The sequence below is a fragment of the Scyliorhinus canicula genome, chromosome 7 (assembly GCF_902713615.1).
Source record: "Scyliorhinus canicula chromosome 7, sScyCan1.1, whole genome shotgun sequence".
Taxonomy (NCBI): Eukaryota; Metazoa; Chordata; class Chondrichthyes; order Carcharhiniformes; family Scyliorhinidae; genus Scyliorhinus; species Scyliorhinus canicula.
The window spans coordinates 18944950-18965946 of NC_052152.1; the positions used below are offsets into that span (position 1 = coordinate 18944950).

General features: G+C 50.8%; 1 protein-coding gene across 4 annotated transcripts in view; it reads left to right on the forward strand.

Moving 5' to 3' along the window:
• LOC119968763 (interferon-induced GTP-binding protein Mx3-like) overlaps positions 1 to 20997 on the forward strand; it is a 94763-nt gene that overhangs the window by 54847 nt on the left and 18919 nt on the right. For all 4 annotated transcript variants that reach the window (XM_038801459.1, XM_038801463.1, XM_038801460.1 and 1 more), the window contains 2 exons: positions 1201 to 1345; positions 10762 to 10920. In XM_038801459.1, the coding sequence (XP_038657387.1) occupies positions 1201 to 1345; positions 10762 to 10920 (304 nt within the window). The remainder of the gene's footprint in view (positions 1 to 1200; positions 1346 to 10761; positions 10921 to 20997) is intronic.

Consider the following 20997-nt stretch of genomic DNA (forward strand, 5'->3'; position numbering starts at 1 on the left):
AAATCAGACACTGAAGCGCAGGGCTAATTCGCTGGCTTTGAAAGCAGACCAAGGCAGGCCAGCAGGGCGGGTTCAATTCCCGTACCAGCCTCCCCAAACAGGCGCCGGAATGTGGCGACTAGGGGCTTTTCACAGTAACTTCATTTGAAGCCTACTTGTGACAATAAGCGATTTTCATATTGTTACATTCTGTAGACGGGAGGAAGGCTTTCTTTAAAGAAGAAAGGGGAATGTTGTGTTATACGCCTGCATGCATTGTAACGCAAACGTGCTCAGCAGAGGAAGGGTTAAAATAGGACAGGAGAATAGCACTGACCACGGTATGATGTATAGAATCACATGGTAAGGCACTCTGGGGAGACAACAGTCTCGATAGCATACTCTGAAGGCAGCGGGCAAGGAGCCAACAGTTATATGCATGACCAACCTTTGGATCTGCAAATAGTTAAAGACTACCAATAAAGGGTTCATGTTTAAACATACATGTCTCAAAGTCTCATCGGCAAGATACCTGTGGCAGTCACCACTGTTGTATTATATTGTATATACTGCACTGCATACGAGGGTATTACAGTAAGACCCCTGTACTACAGGTACGGGGGTAGATCCCTGCCTGCTGGCTCCGCCCAGTAGGCGGAGTATAAATATGTGCGCTCTCCGAACTGCAGCCATTTTGGAAGCAGCTGTAGGAGGCCGCACATCTCTGTGTAATAAAGCCACGATTACTCTCTACTCTCGTCTCGTCGTAATTGATAGTGCATCAATACCCTTATTACAACAGCTAGGATGATGGAAGCATAGGCGTTTAGAAATTGCTAAATGAAGAAAGGCCTGGATGCATCTCAATTGCCTGAGTCCATTCTGGCAGTCAAACAGAACAATAACAATGCAGTTGTCATTTAATTGTAGTAATCAATTAATTTGCAGCAGATCCAGACATGACCTGAGAAAAACCTCAGTGGTGTCGAGCTTTAGGATTCATATGAAGTGAGATGTAAGACTGGATGCGATAGTGGAATTTTGCCAGCGAGGGAGGGGATATTTTAAAGACAGTTTCCTTGGGAGTTTGAGTGGGCAGATGGAGTTGATTATACATGGTCTGTGGTCGCAAAAAAGCTTTATGGGATAATGGTTATTCCTTGTATGACGTTTTCCTGTGTTTTCACAATGGTAATTTTCCAATATTTCAATTGATTGCAGAAAATCAATAAGTTCTGCGATCATACAAGAAGCTTGACCACTGGGGAAGAGCCTCAGAATATCTTAAGTGGGAAGAGGTACATCACCAAAGTACGAAAAGAGTTTACAGATTGGAATTCATTTCTGGACAAGAATATATCAAACTGTGAGTATGAATCATTTGAGCTACCTTTTTAAATTAGACTGCTGGCTGGGGAATGATTGATAGTATGTGTCATAATCTGCACCGCACTGGATTTACAGGGTGGGAGCAATTATATTTCTCATGATCCTTGTGGAATACGGTCTTCTCCGCTAAAGGTGCGACGGGAGCTTAATGGCCATTATATATAAGGTCAACCAGTTCGGTACTGACCTGCTCAGACCCGGTTGGGTACTACCAGGAGCAGTGTAACAAAACCTTGTAAATAAACCTTTGTTTCTGTTGAATATAACTTGGTGTGAACTCCCCGTGTCTTCCTGAAAGTCTTGCAGTGTGATCTAGATTTCTGACTGAGGGTACATCTTGAGGAGACTTGGGGACATCCTGAGGGATACAAATTTTCATGTAAATCTGTGTCATGCTCAGTTGTTATTCTGCTCATGTGTTCACGCACTTGCTAATCTAAACCAATAAGTCATCTCTGGAATAAGAGAAAAGAGACAGAGAATGGAGTAAAGACATTCTTTGACCCAAACTGTCCCAAATCCACAGGTAAAATGCCAGAAAAGGACCAGAAAGCCTCCAGACAAATTGATACATTTTCGTCCCGCCCTGCAATTTTGCCCCCGCTCTTCCTATTTCAAAAATGTGGTAGTCTCCAACGATGATCTTGAGTAATCATCTTTTTTTTTTAACAAACAATTTTATTGAGGTAGTTTTTGGCTTTGTAAACAGTTACAGACATCAACAGAAAGAAAGCAAAAAAGGCAAAAATGTGCTAACATCCATGTACTTTCAATACTTCAATCGTAACATACTGCACAAGCCCGCTCCTCTCCCACCGGTACTACCCGTCATTTTGTCCCTCCTACTCTACTCTACTCTTACCCCCCCCCCCCCCCCCCCCCCCCCTGCTGATGCTCACTCTCCCACAAAGAAGTCAATAAATGGTTGCCACCTCCGGGCGAACCCCTGTACAGATCCCCTCAAGGCGAACTTAATTTTATCCATACCCAGGAAACTCGACATGTCCGCAAGCCACAACTCAGTCTTCGGGGGCTTTGAGTCCCACCAAGCCAATAGTATTCATCGCCGGGCTATCAGGGAAGCAAAGGCCAAAACATCGGCCTCTTTCTTCCCCTGGACTCCCGGGTCTTCCGAAACCCCAAACATTGCCACCCCTGGACCCATCGCCACCCTTGTTTTTAGCACCCGGGACATGACGCCCGCAAATCCCTCCCAGTACCCCCTAAGCTTAGGGCATGCCCAAAACATGTGAACGTGGTTTGCCGGTCCTCCTGCGCACCTAGCGCATTTGTCCTCTATCCCAAAGAATTTGCTCATCTGAGCCACCGTCATATGGGCCCGGTGAAAGACCTTAAATTGAATCAGCCCGAGCCTGGCACATGTCGCGGTCGAATTTACCCTACTCAGGGCCTCTGCCCACAGCCCGTCCTCCATTTTCCCGCCTAGCTGCTCCTCCCATTTAAGTTTCAGTTCCTCCGTCTGGGACCCTTCCTCCCTCATGAGCACCTTATAAATACCAGAGACTCTACCCTCCCCTTCTTCCCCCCTAGAGACTATTCTGTCTTGGATCCCCATTGGCGGGAGGCGTGGGAAAGATGGGACCTGTCTACGAACAAAGTCCCGCAACTGTAGGTACCTAAAATCATTTCCCCTTACCAGACCAAATTTCTCCTCCAAGCTCCTCAAACTTGCAAAGCTCCCTTCCAGGAACATATCCCCCATCCTTCCCGCCCCTGCTCGCCGCCATACTTGAAACCCCCCATCCATACTCCCGGGGGCAAACCGATGGTTGTCGCAGATTGGCACCCAAACCGACGCCCCCGTCTCCCCTACATGCCTCCTCCACTGGCCCCATATCCGCAGGGTCACCACCACTACCGGGCTGGTGGAGTACTTGGCCGGCGGCAGCGGTAGAGGAGCCGTGACCAGGGCTGCCAAGCTGGAGCCCCTGCACGAAACCCGCCTCCACCCGCTCCCAGATAGACCCCATACCCACCATCCACTTCCTTATCATAGCGATATTGGCCGCCCAGTAATAATTAATCAGACTCAGCAAAGCCAGCCCTCCCTCGCTGTGGTTCCTCTCCAGCATCGCCTTCTTCACCCGCGGGGATTTTACCGCCCAGACAAAGCTCATGATCATCCTGTTAACTCTTTTGAAGAAGGACTGTGGGACAAAGATCTGGAGGCACTGAAAAACAAACAGAAATCTAGGGAGGATTGTCATCTTTACAGTCTGCACCCTCCCTGCCAGCGACAGCGGGAGTGCATCCCATCTCCGAAACTCTCCCTTCATTTGCTCCACCACCCTGGCCAAATTTAACTTGTGCAGCCTGCCCCAGTCTCGTGCCACCTGGATTCTCAAATACCGGAAATTTTCCTCAACCAGCCTAAATGGTAGCCCTCTCAATCTGTTCTCCTGGCCCCTTGCCTGTACCACAAACATTTCACTCTTGGCCGTATTTAATTTGTATCCTGAGAACTGGCCGAACTTCCTCAACATTCCCAGTACAGTAGTCCCCCTTTATAACGCGGGTGTTGGGGTCCAAGACCCCCACCGCGTTGTAACCGAGCCGCGGATATCCACGATGGGGGTTTTAAATTTATTTAAAAATCTATGCTAGCGCTTCCCATTGAGAGTCTACGGGGGGAGGGGGGAGAGGTCAGACCCCCGTAGACTCACAATGGGAAGCGCTAGCATAGATTTTTAAATAAATTTAAAACCCCCATCGTGGATCCAATTAAAATTTCAGCGGCCGGCTCACTTTGATCCGGAGAGAAGCTGCTCTCACTGAAAGAATCAGCCGGCCGCTGAAATTGACACTGCCCGCTGCTCTCTCCCTCCAATCCAACTTTTAAGTTTTAATGTTTCTGATTGGAGGGAGAGAGCAGCCGGCAGTGTCAATTTCTTTTTTTTTCCCTCCGGCTTGCCCCCTCTCCCCCCACATCCTCCAACTAGACCCCTCTCCCCCCACACCCTCCGGCTCGCCCCCTCTCTCCCCCCCAACACCCTCCGGCTCGCCCCCTCTCCCCCCACACCCTCCGGTTCGCCCCCACATCCTCCAACTAGACCACTCTCCCCCCCACACCCTCCGGCTCGCCCCCTCTCCCCCAACACCCACTGGGCTCTGTCTCCTCCTCTCCCCCAACACCCACTGGGCTCTGTCTCCACCTCTCCCCTCCACCCCCACCCCACCCACCTCACCCCACCCACCTCACACCCTCCGGCTCGCCCCCTCCCCCCCCCTCTCCTCCCCCGTCCCCCAACACCCGCAGGGCCCTCCTCTCTCCCCCAACACCCGCAGGGGCGTCTCCCCCACACCCGCAGGGGGGTCTCCCCCACACCCGCAGGGGGGTCTCCCCCACACCCGCAGGGGGGTCCCCCCCACACCCGCAGGGGGGTCCCCCCACACCCGCCCCCCCTCCTCTCCCCCCCAACACCCGCCCCCCCTCCTCTCCCCCCCCAACACCCGCCCCCCCTCCTCTCCCCCCCAACACCCGCCCCTCCTCCTCTCCCCCCAACACCCGCCCCCCCTCCTCTCCCCCCCAACACCCGCCCCCCCCTCCTCTCCCCCCCAACACCCGCCCCCCCCTCCTCTCCCCCAACACCCGCCCCCCTCCTCTCCCCCCCAACACCCGCCCCCCCTCCTCTCCCCCCCAACACCCGCCCCCCCCTCCTCTCCCCCCCAACACCCGCCCCCCCTCCTCTCCCCCCCCAACAACCGCCCCCCCTCCTCTCCCCCCCAACACCCGCCCCCCCTCTTCTCCCCCCCAACACCCGCCCCCCTCTTCTCCCCCCAACACCCGCCCCCCCTCTTCTCCCCCCAACACCCGCCCCCCCTCTTCTCCCCCCCCCACCCCCCCCCCCCCTCTTCTCCCCCCCCAACACCCGCCCCCCCTCTTCTCCCCCCCAACACCCGCCCCCCCTCTTCTCCCCCCCCAACACCCGCCCCCCTCTTCTCCCCCCCCAACACCCGCCCCCCTCTTCTCCCCCCCAAACACCCGCCCCCCTCTTCTCCCCCCCAACACCCGCCCCCCTCTTCTCCCCCCCACACCCGCCCCCCCTCTTCTCCCCCCCCCAACACCCGCCCCCCCTCAACACCCGCCCCCCCTCTTCTCCCCCCCCCAACACCCGCCCTCCCTCTTCTCCCCCCAACACCCGCCCCCCTCTTCTCCCCCCCAACACCCGCCCCCCCTCTTCTCCCCCCCAACACCCGCCCCCCCTCTTCTCCCCCCCAACACCCGCCCCCCCTCTTCTCCCCCCCAACACCCGCCCCCCCTCTTCTCCCCCCAACACCCGCCCCCCCTCTTCTCCCCCCCCAACACCCCCCCCCCTGTTCTCTCCCCCCCCAACACCCGCCCCCCCTCTTCTCCCCCCCCAACACCCGCCCCCCTCTTCTCCCCCCCCCAACACCCGCCCCCCCTCTTCTCCCCCTCCAACACCCGCTCCCCCAACACCCGCCCCCCCAACACCCTCCCCCCCAACACCCGCCCCCCCTCTTCTCCCCTCGCCAACACCCACCCCCCCCTCGGCAGTGTCAATTTCAGCGGCCAGCTGATTGCTTCAGTGAGAGAGCAGCTTCCCTCTCTGGATCAAAGTGAGCCGGCCGCTGAAATTGACACTGCCCGCTGCTCTCTCCCTCCAATCAGAAACATTAAAACTTAAAAGTTGGATTGGAGGGAGAGAGCAGCGGGCAGTGTCAATTTCAGCGGCCGGCTGATTATTTCAGTGAGAGCAGCTTCCCTCTCCGGAGCCGGCCGCTGAAATTGACACAACTGACAGTTGGGGTCCATCAGCCCCCCCGCGGTATATCGCGAACCGCGGTATTGCGGAGCGCGGTATAACGGGGGACTACTGTATACTTCCCATCCCGGCCACTGGGTCCGACACGTACAGGAGCAGGTCGTCTGCATAAAGAGAAACCCTATGTTCTAATCCGCCCCTCACCATCCCCTTCCATCCCTTTGCGGCTCTCAGCGCAATCGCCAGCGGCTCTATGGCCAGCGCAAACAGCAGCGGGGAGAGCCGGCAGCCCTGTCTGGTCCCTCAGTACAGCCTAAAGTACTCCGACACTTCTCTGTTAGTCCTGACGCTGGCCCCCGAGGCCTGATATAATAATTTGATCCAATCCACCAGTCCCTCCCCGAACCCAAACCGTCCGAGCACCTCCCATAGATAGTCCCACTCCACCCGGTCAAAGGCCTTCTCGGCGTCCATCGCCACCACTACCTCCACCTCCCTGCCCACTAGATCACATTAAGTAATCTTCTCAGGTTGGCCGCCAGCTGTCTACCTTTCACGAACCCAGTTTGGTCCTCCCCAATCACCCCCGGTACGCATCCCTCCATTCTAACCGCCAGTACCTTTGCCAGGAGCTTGGCGTCAACATTAATCAGGGAGATTGGCCTGTAGGACCCACACGCCTCCGGGTTTTACCCCGCTTCACTATCGGTGATATAGTGCCTTGCGACATTGTCGGCGGCTGGGTCCCTCTGTCCCTTGTCTCATTGAAAACCCTCACCAAGACCGGGCCCACCAGCTCAGAAAACTTCCTATAGAACTCTACTGGGTATCCATCCAGTCCCGGGGCTTTCCCCGACTGCATGGCCTTTAGGCCCTCCAATACCTCCTCCACTCTAATCGGGGCCCCCGGCTCATCCACTAGCCCCTTCCTGTCGGCTGTTTAGCTCTCCAGGGGTCCACTGCCCCCATTTGCTCCATAAACCCTTTCAGCTCCCTTGCCATTGCTGGGAGTCTACCCGTTCTGGGACACGACCGATCCAAAGCCGGGTCAAGGACCATGTTAAAGCGCCCCCCCCCCCCCCCCCCCCCCCCACCCCCCCACCTGACTCCCTTGACTAGCCAATCTGCTAGCCCGGTGACTCAACACTCCGGCGCCTTCCTGTCTCATTCCCATTGTTTCCCCGTCCTCCTCCCCACTCCCCGGCGCCCCATCCCCCTCTCCAACCCACTGGAGCAAACTCACTGGCACAGGAAGGCATGGGCATCAACAAAACAAACAAAAAAAAACAAAAAACCCCCCCCCAACCCACATCTTTGGCCCCCCTTGCTGACCGGCCCCTCTTCGTTACCGTGCCGGCTCCAGTGTTCTCCGCGAGCTGCACAAAAAGTACAAATCCACCCAAAAAGGAAAAAACAGAAAAAAGAGGAAAAAACACAAACATAAGAGAAAAAAAAACCCCAAACCAATGTCCATGAACAAAGGAAAGAGTCCCAAATGTTCCGCTCTTGAGTAATCATCTAATGGGTTAACATGCAGCAGCATTCTCCCACTGCCATTGCCTAGCAACTAAGGTTACCAACATTCCAGCATTCTCCTGGATTCTCCAGCATTGGAAGGTTAATTCCCTAGACACTGATGTGAACAATCCAGGAGCAAGATCGAAGGAGCATTGAAAGGATTCGCACCTGAAAATGGGAGCAGAAAGCTTTTAGCCTCAGGCACTAAACTAGCACGGAGTCAGTGGGAAGGCCAAGAATTCACACAACAACAAAATAATAATGATATAATCTTCATTAGTGTCACAAGTAGGCTTGCATTAACACTGCAATGAAGTTACTGTAAAAATCCCCTAGTCGCCACATTCAGGTACACAGCGGTGCCTGTTCGGGTACACAGAGGGAGAATTCCGAATGTCCAATTTGCCTGACAAGCACGTCTTTCAGGACTTGTGGGAGGAAATCGGAGCACCCGGAGGAAACGCACGCAGCTACGGGGAGACTCTGCATAGGCAGTGACCCAAGCCGGGAATCGAGCCCAGGTCCCTGGCGGCGTGAAGCAACAGTGCTAACCACTGCGGCAGAAGAATAGATTTTGTGAGTTAGTCAAGCAATAGATTCTATCTCACTGGTATCAGATAATTAAGAACACTGCGCAATGGCATTCCTCAATACACAACATTGAAAACTATTTTCTTACAGTTAGCAATTTATCAGTCAATCAAGTCACAACATTTCAGTCTGAGAGTACAAATCAGTATAGCTCGGTGATAATGCCTTTCCCATGTCTGGGTTAGGAGGTTGTTAGATTCAGTAATACTGTCGAAGGTGCTGTCTGTTGGGTCAGGTGTTAAATCAATGGCCGATCGAGTTCAGGTGGATGGAGAAGATCCCATGTTGTTCTGTGATTACCCCGAATTCCGGTGGCGCGATGTAAGGGTAGACAGCACGGGGTGGCTCCTGCTGGGGAACTACAGCGGAATTCTCCGTCAGCGGGATCCTCCGGTTCGCCGGCTGCGCACCCACTCCCACGGGTTTCCCGACGGCATGGGGTGGGAACGGGGAACTCCATTGGCTGGCTGCAGAAATGGAAAATACCGCTGCCGGCAGGGATCTGTCACGCCGCAAATCGCGGTTGGCGGACCGGACAATTCCACCCGTTTCTCTTGGCTCCACGAGTCGTTGACTCCTTGGTTACGCAGGAAGGTTTTAAACAATATAATTTTATTCAAGGCATTTTCAATTTATATACAAAACACAGGTAACTTATCTTTATGCACTTGCCATAATTCAACACAAACCCCTCCAACCGTGTTAATACGCCACATGCTCCACTTTATACTTATTTTTTTTTTAATATAAATTTAGAGTACCCAATTATTTTTTCCAATTAAGGGGCAATTTAGCCTGGCCAATCCACCTACTCTGCACATTTTTGGGTTGTGGGGACGAAACCCACGCAAACACGGGGAGAATGTGCAAACTCCACACGGACAGTGACCCAGAGCCGGGATCGAACCTGGGACCTCAGCGCCATGAGGCGGTTGTGCTAACCACTAGGCCACCATGCTGCCCACCACTTTATACTTATAACATCAGACAATGATATGCCTGAAAAAAACTCCCCCTGCACCCCGCCCCCCAAGGTCACCCAAATCGCCACAAATGCTCGTCCCCCAATCACTCCATGAACCTCAACAATTCCTTTGCCAATGTCGACACCTTCATTGGCTTGAGGCATGACCCATCTAGCATAGGATCTAGAACCGAGTTAAAATCCATCCCCACCCCCCCATTAATCAACCAATGCAAGCCTTGGTCCAGAATATTTGCCTGCCAACACCCACTTCATAAAATCCACATCACCCCAGTTGCGGGCATGGACATTCACAAACACCACGGGCACCCCCTGCAATCTCCACTCACCATGACATGTCTACCTCCTGAGTCCCCCACTATACCAGCCACCGAGTAAACCACCCTCATACAAATTATCACCGCAAGCCCCCTCGCTTTCATATCCAACCCAAATAGAACACTTGCCCCACCCAACCCTTCCTCAACCTCATATGATCTTTCACCCTTGGGTGCAACCGCCTTCAAGCTCATTAAATGAGCGAAAACATGGGACCTTTTGATTGGTCCATTCAGACCCCTAACATTTCAATCACAAGACCGCCACCCTCCGCCCCCAAAACTCCCCCAGGCCCCTGTCTCGCACATCACCCAGGTTGCCTCAAGATGGTCGTTGCCATGCCCTTCCAGCCATCTCGTCCAACAATGGACCTTCGACGTCAGCGACTCCCCCACCCCCACTCCAAACAAAGAAAGTCCCCCCGCCCCCCCCCCCCCCCCAGCCCAAGCCCAAAACAAAGAAACCAGATAAACCAACCCCACCCCTCCCCCCGCCCCCACATAACCCACCATAGCTCTTCCCTCCACTTTACTTCCATTAACTAGCAAACCTGCTGGCGGCATGGTAGCGCAATGGTTAGCACGTTTATTATCACATTATCACGGCACCTAAGATCCGGGTTCGATCCCTGCCCCGGGTCACAGTCCGTGTGGAGTTTGCACATTCTCCCCACGTCTGAACCCTCCACGACCCAAAGATGTGCAGGGTAGGTGGATTGGCGCCATGCAAAATTTCCCCTTAATTAGAACTTTAAAAAAAAACTATCCTGTGATTTTTTGCGTTTCCTTTGCTCCTGTTTGTGTTGATTATTACAAAACAAACTCCAACGAACATATTTAAAAAAAACACTTGTCCCTTACCCAACACCACCGAAACACTCTATTTGGTTATTTATCTCATTGCTGTTTCGGCTTCGGGTGACTGTCTCTGTGGAGTCTGCACTTTCTCCCCGTGTCTGCTATGGGTTTCCTCCGGGTGCTGTGGTATCCTCCCACAGTCCAAAGATGTGCAAGTTAGGTGGATTGGCCAGGCTAATTTGCCACTTAGTGTCCAAAGATATGCAGGTTAGGTCAGGTTACGGTGATAGGGCGGGGGAGTGGGCTTAGGAACGGTGCTCCTTCTTTCGGAGGGTTGGTGCGGTCTCAATGGGCCGAATGGCCTCCTTCTGCATTGTAAGAATTCTACAGTTCTGTGCCTTGAAGTTTTACAGTTATTTTTCTCCTTTGGTTTTATTAGTCCGGTATTTCCTGCGTAATGAAGTTCTATCTTTTGAGGAATCTTACCGTGGAAGGGAACTGCCTGGATTTGTCAACTACAAAACATTCGAATCACTTGTAAAGAATGAGATTGCCAAGTTGGAAGAACCAGCCATTCAGAAACTGACAAACATCACAGGTACCTGACTTCCTTAATTAAAATGTGGACCTCTATATTTTAAGATGACTGAGTCAATACAGTGACAAGAATATTCATAAAGGGGACCAGACAAATCTTCACTGTAACTCCTCATCAAGGAACCATCTAGAATTCAGTCATATCCATAGGAGTTAATGGTACCTAACTTTAACATAACTTTTTAAAAAAAGTGGGCAGCACGGTAGCATGGTGGTTAGCATAAATGCTTCACAGCTCCAGGGTCCCAGGTTCGATTCCCGGTTGGGTCACTGTCTGTGCGGAGTCTGCACGTCCTCCCCGTGTGTGCGTGGGTTTCCTCCGGGTGCTCCGGTTTCCTCCCACAGTCCAAAAGATGTGCGGGTTAGGTGGATTGGCCATGCTAAATTGCCCGTAGTGTCCTAAAAAGTAGGGTTGGAGGGGTTGTTGGGTTGCGGGTATAGGGTGGATACGTGGGTTTGAGTGGGGTGATCATTGCTCGGCGCAGCATCGAGGGCCGAAGGGCCTGTTCTGTGCTGTACTGTTCTATAGCAAACTACGCTTACATCACCCGGCTCAGATTAGATTAGAATTTATGCAATCAACCTTCTATCAGAATCCACACTCGCTACTGAATAAATTAGTTGCCTTTTTTTTGTTATTCTTTCACAGGCTGTGGGCTTCACTGGCTAGGCCAGCATTTATTGCCCACTCCTAAAAAATAAATAAAAAAATAATAAAATAACTGGTAAGGTATTATGCACAAACCCAATAAAAAACATTTACAAAAAAAAATATTGCCCACTCCTAATTCTCTTGAGAAGCTGTTGGTGAACCAACTTCTTGAACAACTGCAGTCCATGTGGTGCAGGTACACCCATAGTGCTGTTAGGAAGGGGCTTCCAGGAATTTGAAAGTACTGAGAGAATCATAGAATCTGCAGTGCAGAAGGAGGCAATTTGGCCCATCGAGTCTGCACTGGCCCTTGGAAAGAGCACTCTACCAAAGCTCAAACCTCCACCCTATCCCCATAACCCCATCTAACCTTTTTTTTGGGGACACTAAGGGCAATTGAGCATTGCCAATCCACCTAACCTGCACATCTTTGGACTGTGGGAGGAAACTGGAGCGCCCGGAGGAAACATGCAGATTCTGCATAGACAGTGACCCAAGTCAGAAATCGAACCTGGGGCCCTGGAGCTGTAAAGCAACTGTGCTAACCACTGTGATGCAGTAGTCAGAGTGAAGGATCGGTGGTATATTCCAAGTCAGGATGTCCTGGTTTTCCATTGTCAATTCTCCAGACTCTCTTGTCAATAAGACAAATGCTAGGGTGGCATGTGGCGCAGTGGTTAGCACTGGGACTATGGTGCTGAGGACCCGGGTTTGAATCCCGGCCCTGGGTTGCTGTCCGTGTGGAGTTTGCACATTCTCCCTGTGCCTGCGTGGGCTTCATCCCCTCAACCCAAAGATGTGCAGGTTAAGTGGGTTGGCCATGTTAAATTGCCCCTTAATTGGGAAAAAAAAATTGGGTACTCTAAATTTATATATAAAAAAAGACAACTGCTCACTTTGTCAACTAGTTTGATTTTTAAAAATATTCAGAAAAAAGCTTCCTATTTGTTTTTATATCTCTGGCTGGTTTACTCTAATTTTCCCGTCCTTATTCATCCTTTTGCCATCCTTCGCCGTTCCTTATATTCTGCCGAATCTTTTGATCAGCTGCTCCCTATCCATCCTGTGCATGCCCCTCGTAATCTTATACACCTCCATCAGGTCACCCCTCAGTCTTCTCTGCTCCAGCAAAAACAACCCCAGCCTATCCAACCTCTCCTCATAACTTAAATGTTCCATCCCAGGCAACATCCTGTTGAATGGCCTCTGCACCCACTCCAGTGCAATCACATCCTTCCTAGAATGTGGTGACCAGATGTAGTAATCCACTGGAGGCAGGAGTTCCGTCACCACACCAATATTTATTTACAATAACGATATTACAGGAGCAGCTACAAACAGTGCTGCTAACAGTCCAGTCAACCTAAGACTGCTCACAAAGCCTACACAGGTGCTTATATGGGCCCCCGCAATGAGCTATCATTGAGGGAGCTCATACTCCAATTGGCCAACCAATAATGCCAATTGGAGTTCATTACCCCCCCCCCCCCCCCCAAAGTCCGAGGAATTCCTGCCAGCTGGCATTCCTCTGAGCTTCTTCCTGCTCCTCATGTCTGGGTCTGTCACCTCTGTGTCGTCCGCCGGGTCGTTCTCCGAAGTGGGCGGGGTGTACCTTATAGGTGCCCGTCTTTTCCTTGACGACCTCCTTGGAAGTTGTTCTTCCTCCTCCTTGGGGAGAGGTGTCGCGGTGGCCTCGTCGAACGTGTCCATCTCCGACTCTGACGATTGGATAACGGGGTCTGGAGATTCTTTCCGTCTGGGCTATCCCAACTTGAGGCGGTCCTGCTTCGCCTGCCTCCAGGTGTGGTTCCGCTGCCCTTATTTGGTCTAGGTGTTTCTTAAGCACTTTACCTCCTATCGAAACCTCAAAGGATATGGGCCCTGTTTGGGACTCTACCGTGCCTTTGACCCACGTTGGTCCATTCCCATAATTCTTGACCCAAACCGGTGCCCCCACCTGGAATTGTCTCTGCTGCCGACTATTATCATGCCCCCTGCGTTGGGCCTCCTGTTGCTTCTCCACTTTCCCCGTTAAATTTGGGAAAAGGAGACTCAGCCTCGTTCGCAGCTGCCTTCCCATTAAGAGTTCAGCTGGCGGTATGCCCGTTGTGGAATGCGGTGTGGTCCTGTAATCAAACAGCCAGCGGGAGAGCTTTGTGTCTATTGACGCTGCCGGCTGCTTCTTGAGTCCCGCTTTAAGTGTCTGGACTGCTCTCTCTGCCAGGCCGTTGGTCGCTGGATGGTAAGGGGCCATTTTGATGTGACGGACTCCGTTTTCCTTCAGGAATTTTCCAAATTCCCCACTTGTGAATGCCGTTCCGTTGTCCGACACCAATACCTCTGGAAGCCCATGTGTTGCAAACGAGGCCCTGAGTTTTTCAATTGTCGATGCTGTGCTTGCCGCGTTTACCCGGTGGACGTCCAACCATTTGGAGTGGGCGTCCAGTATCACCAAAAACATTGAGCCCATGAAAGGGCCGGCGTGGTCAATATGCAGGCGGGTTCACTGTCTGCCTGGTCATTCCCATGGGTGCAATGGCGCCGCTGGTGGCACTCTTTGCCCCTGTTGGCACTCCTGGCACCGACGTACCAAGGCTGCTATGTCTGTGTCCAAACCTGGCCACCATCGAGCTAGCATCTTCATTTTAGACACCCCTGGGTGTCCGTGATGTAACTCGGTTAAGATTGCCTGACGGCCCTGAGCTGGGACGATTACCCGGGCTCCCCATAATAGGATACCGTCTTCTATGGTTATTTGGTCCCTTCTGCTCCAGTATGGGTGCATCTGGGGCTCCACTGGTCTTTCCAGTTCCCCTGTTAGCGGTACATGCTTCATCTTGGCTAAAACTGGGTCTTTTTGCGTCCATCGAATATGTTGTGCGTCTACTGGTAGGGTGTCCAAAAAATTTAGAGTCATTACTGTCTCCTCTACTTTTGGTATTTGCGGCGGAGTGTCCGGGAGGGGAAGTCTGCTCAAAGCATCTGCATGTGCTACTCGCGTTCCCGGTCTGTGCTCCAGAACGTATCTATACGCCGCCAGTTATAACGGCCAGCGTTGGATTCTAGCTGATGCAATCGGGGGTATTGACTTGTCTTCTTTTAATAACCCTAATAACGGCTTATGGTCCGTCACTATGGTGAATTTCCGCCCGTACAGATACTGGTGAAATTTTTTTACTGCGAATATCACCGCCAGTCCTTCCTTCTCGATTTGGGCGTACTTCCTCTCAGCCATCGCCAAGGTCCTCGAAGCATAGGCTATTGGCCGTTCTTCCCCATTCCTTCCTCTATGGGCTAAGACGGCTCCTACCCCGTAGGGGGATGCATCACAAGTGACCACCAACTCCTTCCTTGGGTCATAATGCTCTAGGACATTTTCGGATGACAGCTGTTCCTTAATGTCCCCAAATGCTCGGTTTTGGCGGGCGGGCCATTTCCATTCTTGCCCCTTTCTTAGTAGCTGGTGGAGGGGTTCTAGGATGGACGCCCTATTTTCAATAAATTTTCCATAATAGGTTACCAACCCTAGAAATGATCGTAACTCCTGGACCGTGGTGGGAGCTGGGGCTTCTTTTATTGCCCTTACTCTGTCTTCTAATGGGTGTAAGCCTGACTCGCACACTTTATATCCCAGGTACGTCACTTGTGGGGCCAGAAAAACACACTTTTCCCTTTTTAGCCGCACGCCTGCCTTTGCGAAATGCCTGAGCACTTCCTCCAGGTTCCTTAAGTTTTCCCTGTTTGTCTTACCCGTGATTAAGACATTGTCCAAATAAATCGCCACCTGCGGTAGTCCCTGCAGAATATTTTCCATCGTACGCTGGAATATAGCGCAGGCTGATGACACTCCGAAAGGTAGCCTAGTATAACGAAAAAGGCCCTTCAGGGTATTGATCGTAGCAAACTTCTGGGAGCCCTTGTCCAGTTTTAACTGCAGGTAGGCATGGCTCATGTCCAGTTTCATGAACAAAAGCCCACCTGCCAATTTGGCATATAGGTCGTCTATTTTAGGGATTGGGTATTTGTCCAGCAGTGCGTATTTGTTTACCGTCTGTTTGAAATCTCCACAGAGACGTGTCGAGCCGTCTGGCTTCAAAATTGGTACCACCGGCGCTGCCCATTCCGAGAACTGTACTGGTCTGATAATGCCGTCGTGCCGTAACCTTTCTATTTCATCATCTACTTTCTTCCTTAATGCAAAAGGTACTGGCCTGGCCTTACAAAATTTCGGAAGGGCTTCTGGGTCTACATGCAAAGTTGCTTTGGCGCCTATGATTTCCCCCAAACCTTCCTGGAAGACCTCCGGGTATTTTTGGAGTACTCCACTCAACTGCCCGCTTCCACTCTGGAAACTTTTCATCCAATCTAATTTTAGGTCTTTCAGCCAGTTTCGTCCAATTAAGCGCGGTACGGAGCCCTCTACTATCGTCAACGGTAATCTGGGCAATTGTTTCTCATATTCCACGGGTACATGAGTCGTGCCTAGAACTTCCAGGGGTTCCCCCGTGTAGGTTTTAAGTTTCGTCGATGTTTTTGTTAGGGTTAGTGGCTGGAGTCCATCTTTGATTTTTCTAAATGCTGCCACTCCCATTACTGATACGGCCGCACCCGTGTCTATTTCCATTATTATCGGCCGCCCGTTCACCCGTGGGGTAATCTTAATGAGTTCTGCTTTTTTCGTTGCAAAATTATATAATTGTTCCCCTTCGGAGGAGGATGGGGCATCTAGGTTGTGTACTTCCCTGCATCCCCACCTGCTATTCCTCTTTTGCCACCTCCTTCTAGGGTTTCTGTCGCTGTTACCCACTCTGTCTGGTGCCAGAAACGGTCCTTCTCTGTTGGGGGAGCCTCAGCCGGTACTTCCCTCTGTCTCCAGTTAGTCCTGGCAGACGTGGGGGCAGTTCTGGGGTTTTCCTTTTTCTCTTTATTCCTCAGGCTTTTCCTGAGAGTGGCTATCTGGTAGATGGACCCGTTGTGGTAGTCCCTCTCACAGGTATCTACCTCCATTGGCGTGCCCTGTAGTTCCTGCGCCCCACTTGCTGCCTTTTCTAGGGACAGTGCGAGCTGTAACGCCTGCCTGCAGTCTAGCTCCGTTTCCGCCAACAGGCGTTTCTGTATTGTGAGGTTGTTTATACCACACACTAACCGGTCCCAAAGCATTTCATTTAGCGTCGGGCCGAATTCACATTTGTCCGCCAGCCTTCTCAGGCGGGTCAAGCAATTTGTGACTGACTCCCTGTCTTCCCACTTCGCTGTGTAGAATCTGCAACTACGTAAAATGAGGGGTGGTTTTGGGTCGTGGTGCTCTTTCACCAATTCCGTTAATTCTTGGAAAGTTTTCGTGTCCGGCGCATCGGGATAAGTCAGACTACGTATAATGGCGAAAGCTGAGGGTCCACACGCCAACAGCAGGATAAGCCGTCTCCTTTCGTCCGTCAGTATGTCATTTGCCCGGAAGAAGTAATACATTCTCTCCACATGCTGGGACCAGTCCTCAATAGTCGGGTCGAATGCCTCTAAAGTCCCAAAAAACAGCATTTTTAAAATGGCAAGGCTTACCCTCCGAGTGCGGCAGCTGGTCTCCGCAAAATTCTTAGTTTACCTCGTCGCCACTGTAGTAATCCATGGGAGGCAGGAGTTCTGTCACCACACCAATATTTATTTACAATAACGATATTACAGGAGCAGCTACAAACAGTGCTGCTAGCAGTCCAGTCAACTTAAGACTGGCTCACAAAGCCTACAAAGGTGCTTATATGGGCCCCCTCAATGAGCTATCATTGAGGGAGCTCATACTCCAATTGGCCAACCAATAAAGCCAATTGGAGTTCATTACACTAGAATTGCACACAGTACCCCAGCTGTGGCCTTATCAATGTTTAATACAGCTCCAAAATGGCCTCTTTGCTGTTGTAAACCATGCCTCGATTGATAAAGGCAAGTATCCCATATGCCTTTTTCACCACCCTATTAACCTGTCCTTCTGCCTTCAGAGATCTATGGACAAACACACTGAGGTGTGTTCTTCGGAACTTCCCAGTGTCAAACCATTCATTGAATACTTCCTTGTCACATTACTCCTTCCAGAGTGCATATCTTCACACTTTTCAGGGTTAAATTCCAACTGCCACCTCCCATTTGACCATCTCGTCTATATCTTCCTGTAACCCAAGACACTCAATCTCACTGTTAGCCACCCGGCCAATCTTTGTGTCATCTGCAAACCTATTAATATAGTCATATATGCTGTTTATATAAATGACAAACAATAGAGCACAGATCCTTGTGGTACGCCACTGGATACTGGCTTCCAGGCACTGAAGAACCGCCTGTCATCACCCTCCATCTCCTTCAGCTAAGCCAATTTTGGATCCACTGGATCAAGTTACCCTGTATCCCATGTGCATTTGTCTTCTTTAAAAGTCTCCCATGTGGGACCTTGTCTAAGGCTTTGCCGAAATCCATGTAAACCGCATCAACTGCACTACCCTCATCTACACACCTGGTCACATACTCAAAAAATGTAATCAGATTTGTTTGGCATGACCTCGCTCTGACAAAGCCATGCTGATTATTCCTAATCAAAACTTGCCTCTCCAGGTGGAGATAGATTCTTTCCTTCCGAATTTTCTCCAACATCTCATAAAAAGTTGCATTATAATAGAATACCCCTTTATTCCCCCTTCAGCAGAACAATTACACACAGGGGTTAGGATTGGTACAAATTATAAAGTATACCTTAAGCATTAATGGTCTCGCCAATACATAAAAGTACCTTTTAAGCACACAATATGAATGTGGTCAAATACACACATCGTTCTGAACCCAAGTTGGTGTCTGCGGATTTCACCTCGGAATCCACCCCCCCCCCCCCCCCCCCCCCCCCCCCCCCCCCCATTGTTGTTACGGGTGCCACGGCGGCACAGTGGTTAGCACTGCGGCCTCACAGCTCCAGAGACCCGAGCTTGATTCTGACCTTGGGTGACTGTGTGGAGTTTGCATTTTCTCCCCGTGTCTGTAGGGGTTTACTCCAGGTGCTCCGGTTTCCTCCCACAGCCCAAAGATGTGCAGGGTGGGTAGATTGGCCGTGCAAAATTATCCCTTAGTATCCAGGGATGTGTAGGTTTGGTTAAGGGGTTATTGGGATAGGGTGGTAAGTAGGCTTGATGGAGTCCTCTTTCAGATTGTCGGTGCAGACTCGATGGGCTGAATGGCCGTCTTCTGCACTGTAGGAATTCTGTGAACACACTTTAAAATCTTCCTTCATAAATATGCTTTCCCTTAGCATTTTGCATTGTGAAATCCAGACCAGGTTTTCCAAATAAACTGTTGGTAAAAAAGCTTCCACTCCACGTTTACCAGAAAACCCAGTCTAGGATTTCACACCAACTCTTTTAAGATTTTTTTGTCTTCACTGCTTTTAGACAAACTCCGAGACCCAGTTACCGATTTCCATAGTTATTTCAATTCAACTTCCATAGACTAGTAAAATCTTACAAACATGAAAATCACTTCAGATATCTTTCTGGCATCTCAACCTCCTTCTCAGCTCGAGCAGTGTTTACTGGACAGTGCTCTTTTCTTTAACTTCAGACTTCTTGGAAACCCTTTTAATTACTCTGGTTTACTTAACTAGGTGTACTTCGGATATCTGCATTTGTTTTCTTTTTTAAAAATTTAGAGTGCCCAATTAATTTTTTCCAATAAAGGGGCAATTTAGCATGGCCAATCTAGCTACCCTGCACATCTTTGGGTTGTGGGGGTGAAACCCAGGCAAACACGGGGAGAATGTGCAAACTCCACACGGACAGTGACCCAGAGCCGGATCGAATCTGGGACCTCGGCGCCGTGAGGCAGCAGTGCTAACCACTGCACCATCGTGCTGCCCTTGCACTTGTTTTCTTAACCATTAATCCATGGTATGGCTTTTCTGCCAGCAAAGCTGAGATGTTCTCTCTCTGGCCTTAGAAGTTAACTGATTCCAGCAGAGCTATGAGAGATGCCTTCTCTTTAACTACCCTTGTCCAACTTCAATCAAGTCAGCTAAACTAAAACTTAAACACTTCTCTACTGTGCAAAGCCCCAGTTGCGAAGCAACAATCACATTTATGCCTTTTATTTATTCTTCACTCTGCAGCCCTCTCTAAGCACAACAGAAACACAGTTGGAACTTAACCAAACCTCACACATACAAACCTTTGTCCAGCATGAATCTAACTATAGGCTTTATCTCTCCAGGCACTGAAACATTAAATTAAATACTTAAAACAATACTTTATTTCTAAGTTTTCCCAATACGAATCTACTTCCCTTAAAACCACCTTTGTTCTCCTAACACAGAGTTAATGTTTCAAGTCCATATGACCCTTCACCTGGTTTCCTGAACTTAGTTGAGCCATCTCTATTGTGCCAATACCATCAGTAACGAACAGAGCCACTCCTCCACTTTTTTCATAGCTTCTTGACGTTCCTAAATGTAATGTACCTTTCAATATTCCGGTCGCAATCCATGTTCTCCTGCAGTCATGTTCCTGTAGTTACCAGCAAATCGTACTTTGAATCATAAAATTCCTGTAGTGGAGAAAGAGGCCATTCGGCCCATTGGGTCTGCACTAACCCTCCGAAAGAGCACTCTACCCTGGTCCACTGCGCGTGCAGCTCCATCCCCAAAACTTAGGCTGCACATCCCTGGACACCAAGGGCAATTTATCACGGCCAATCCACCTAACCCGCACATCTTTGGACTGTGGGAGGAAACCGGAGCACCTGGAGGAAACCACGCAGACACGGGGAAAACGTGCAGACTCCGCACAGACACTCACTCAAGGTGGTAATCGAGGTGGCGCTGTGAGGTAGCAGTGCTAACCACTGTGCCACCCTATTTATTTATTTCTATGCTAGCTCTCAGATAGTCTGTTTTGTTTTGAATGCTTCATGCATTCAGAGACAGAGCCTTTATTTTTATCCTTTTATTTTTATTTATAACTTCTAGTCTCATGCGTTGATTTAATGTTAGACTTTACTCGCCATCCTTTCCAGAGATCCAAAGCATCCAGGTATCGTTCCCCTTCCCTGATGTGCCACAGTGTCTGCAGCCCAGCCTCCAGCTCAATAACTCAGAGCCAAAGTTCCTGCAGCTACACACACTTACTGCAGATGTGTTTGCCCTGGATGACAGATTTAGACTGGATACTTCTACCCCGCCCACGGCAAGATCGCCACGGGCGTGACACAGGCTGTGTAAAGGCCCACTGACCTCCGACCTCCAACTTGCCGGGCGGTAACGGCCGGAGAATCCCTTCTGTTTTTATTGAAGCTCAGCTGGATTCTCCGTCGGCGGGATTCTCCGTTTCTCCGGCAGCGCACACGGCCCACGGATTTCCACACGGCATGGGAGTGCCCGCCATGGGAAACCCCATTGGGCCG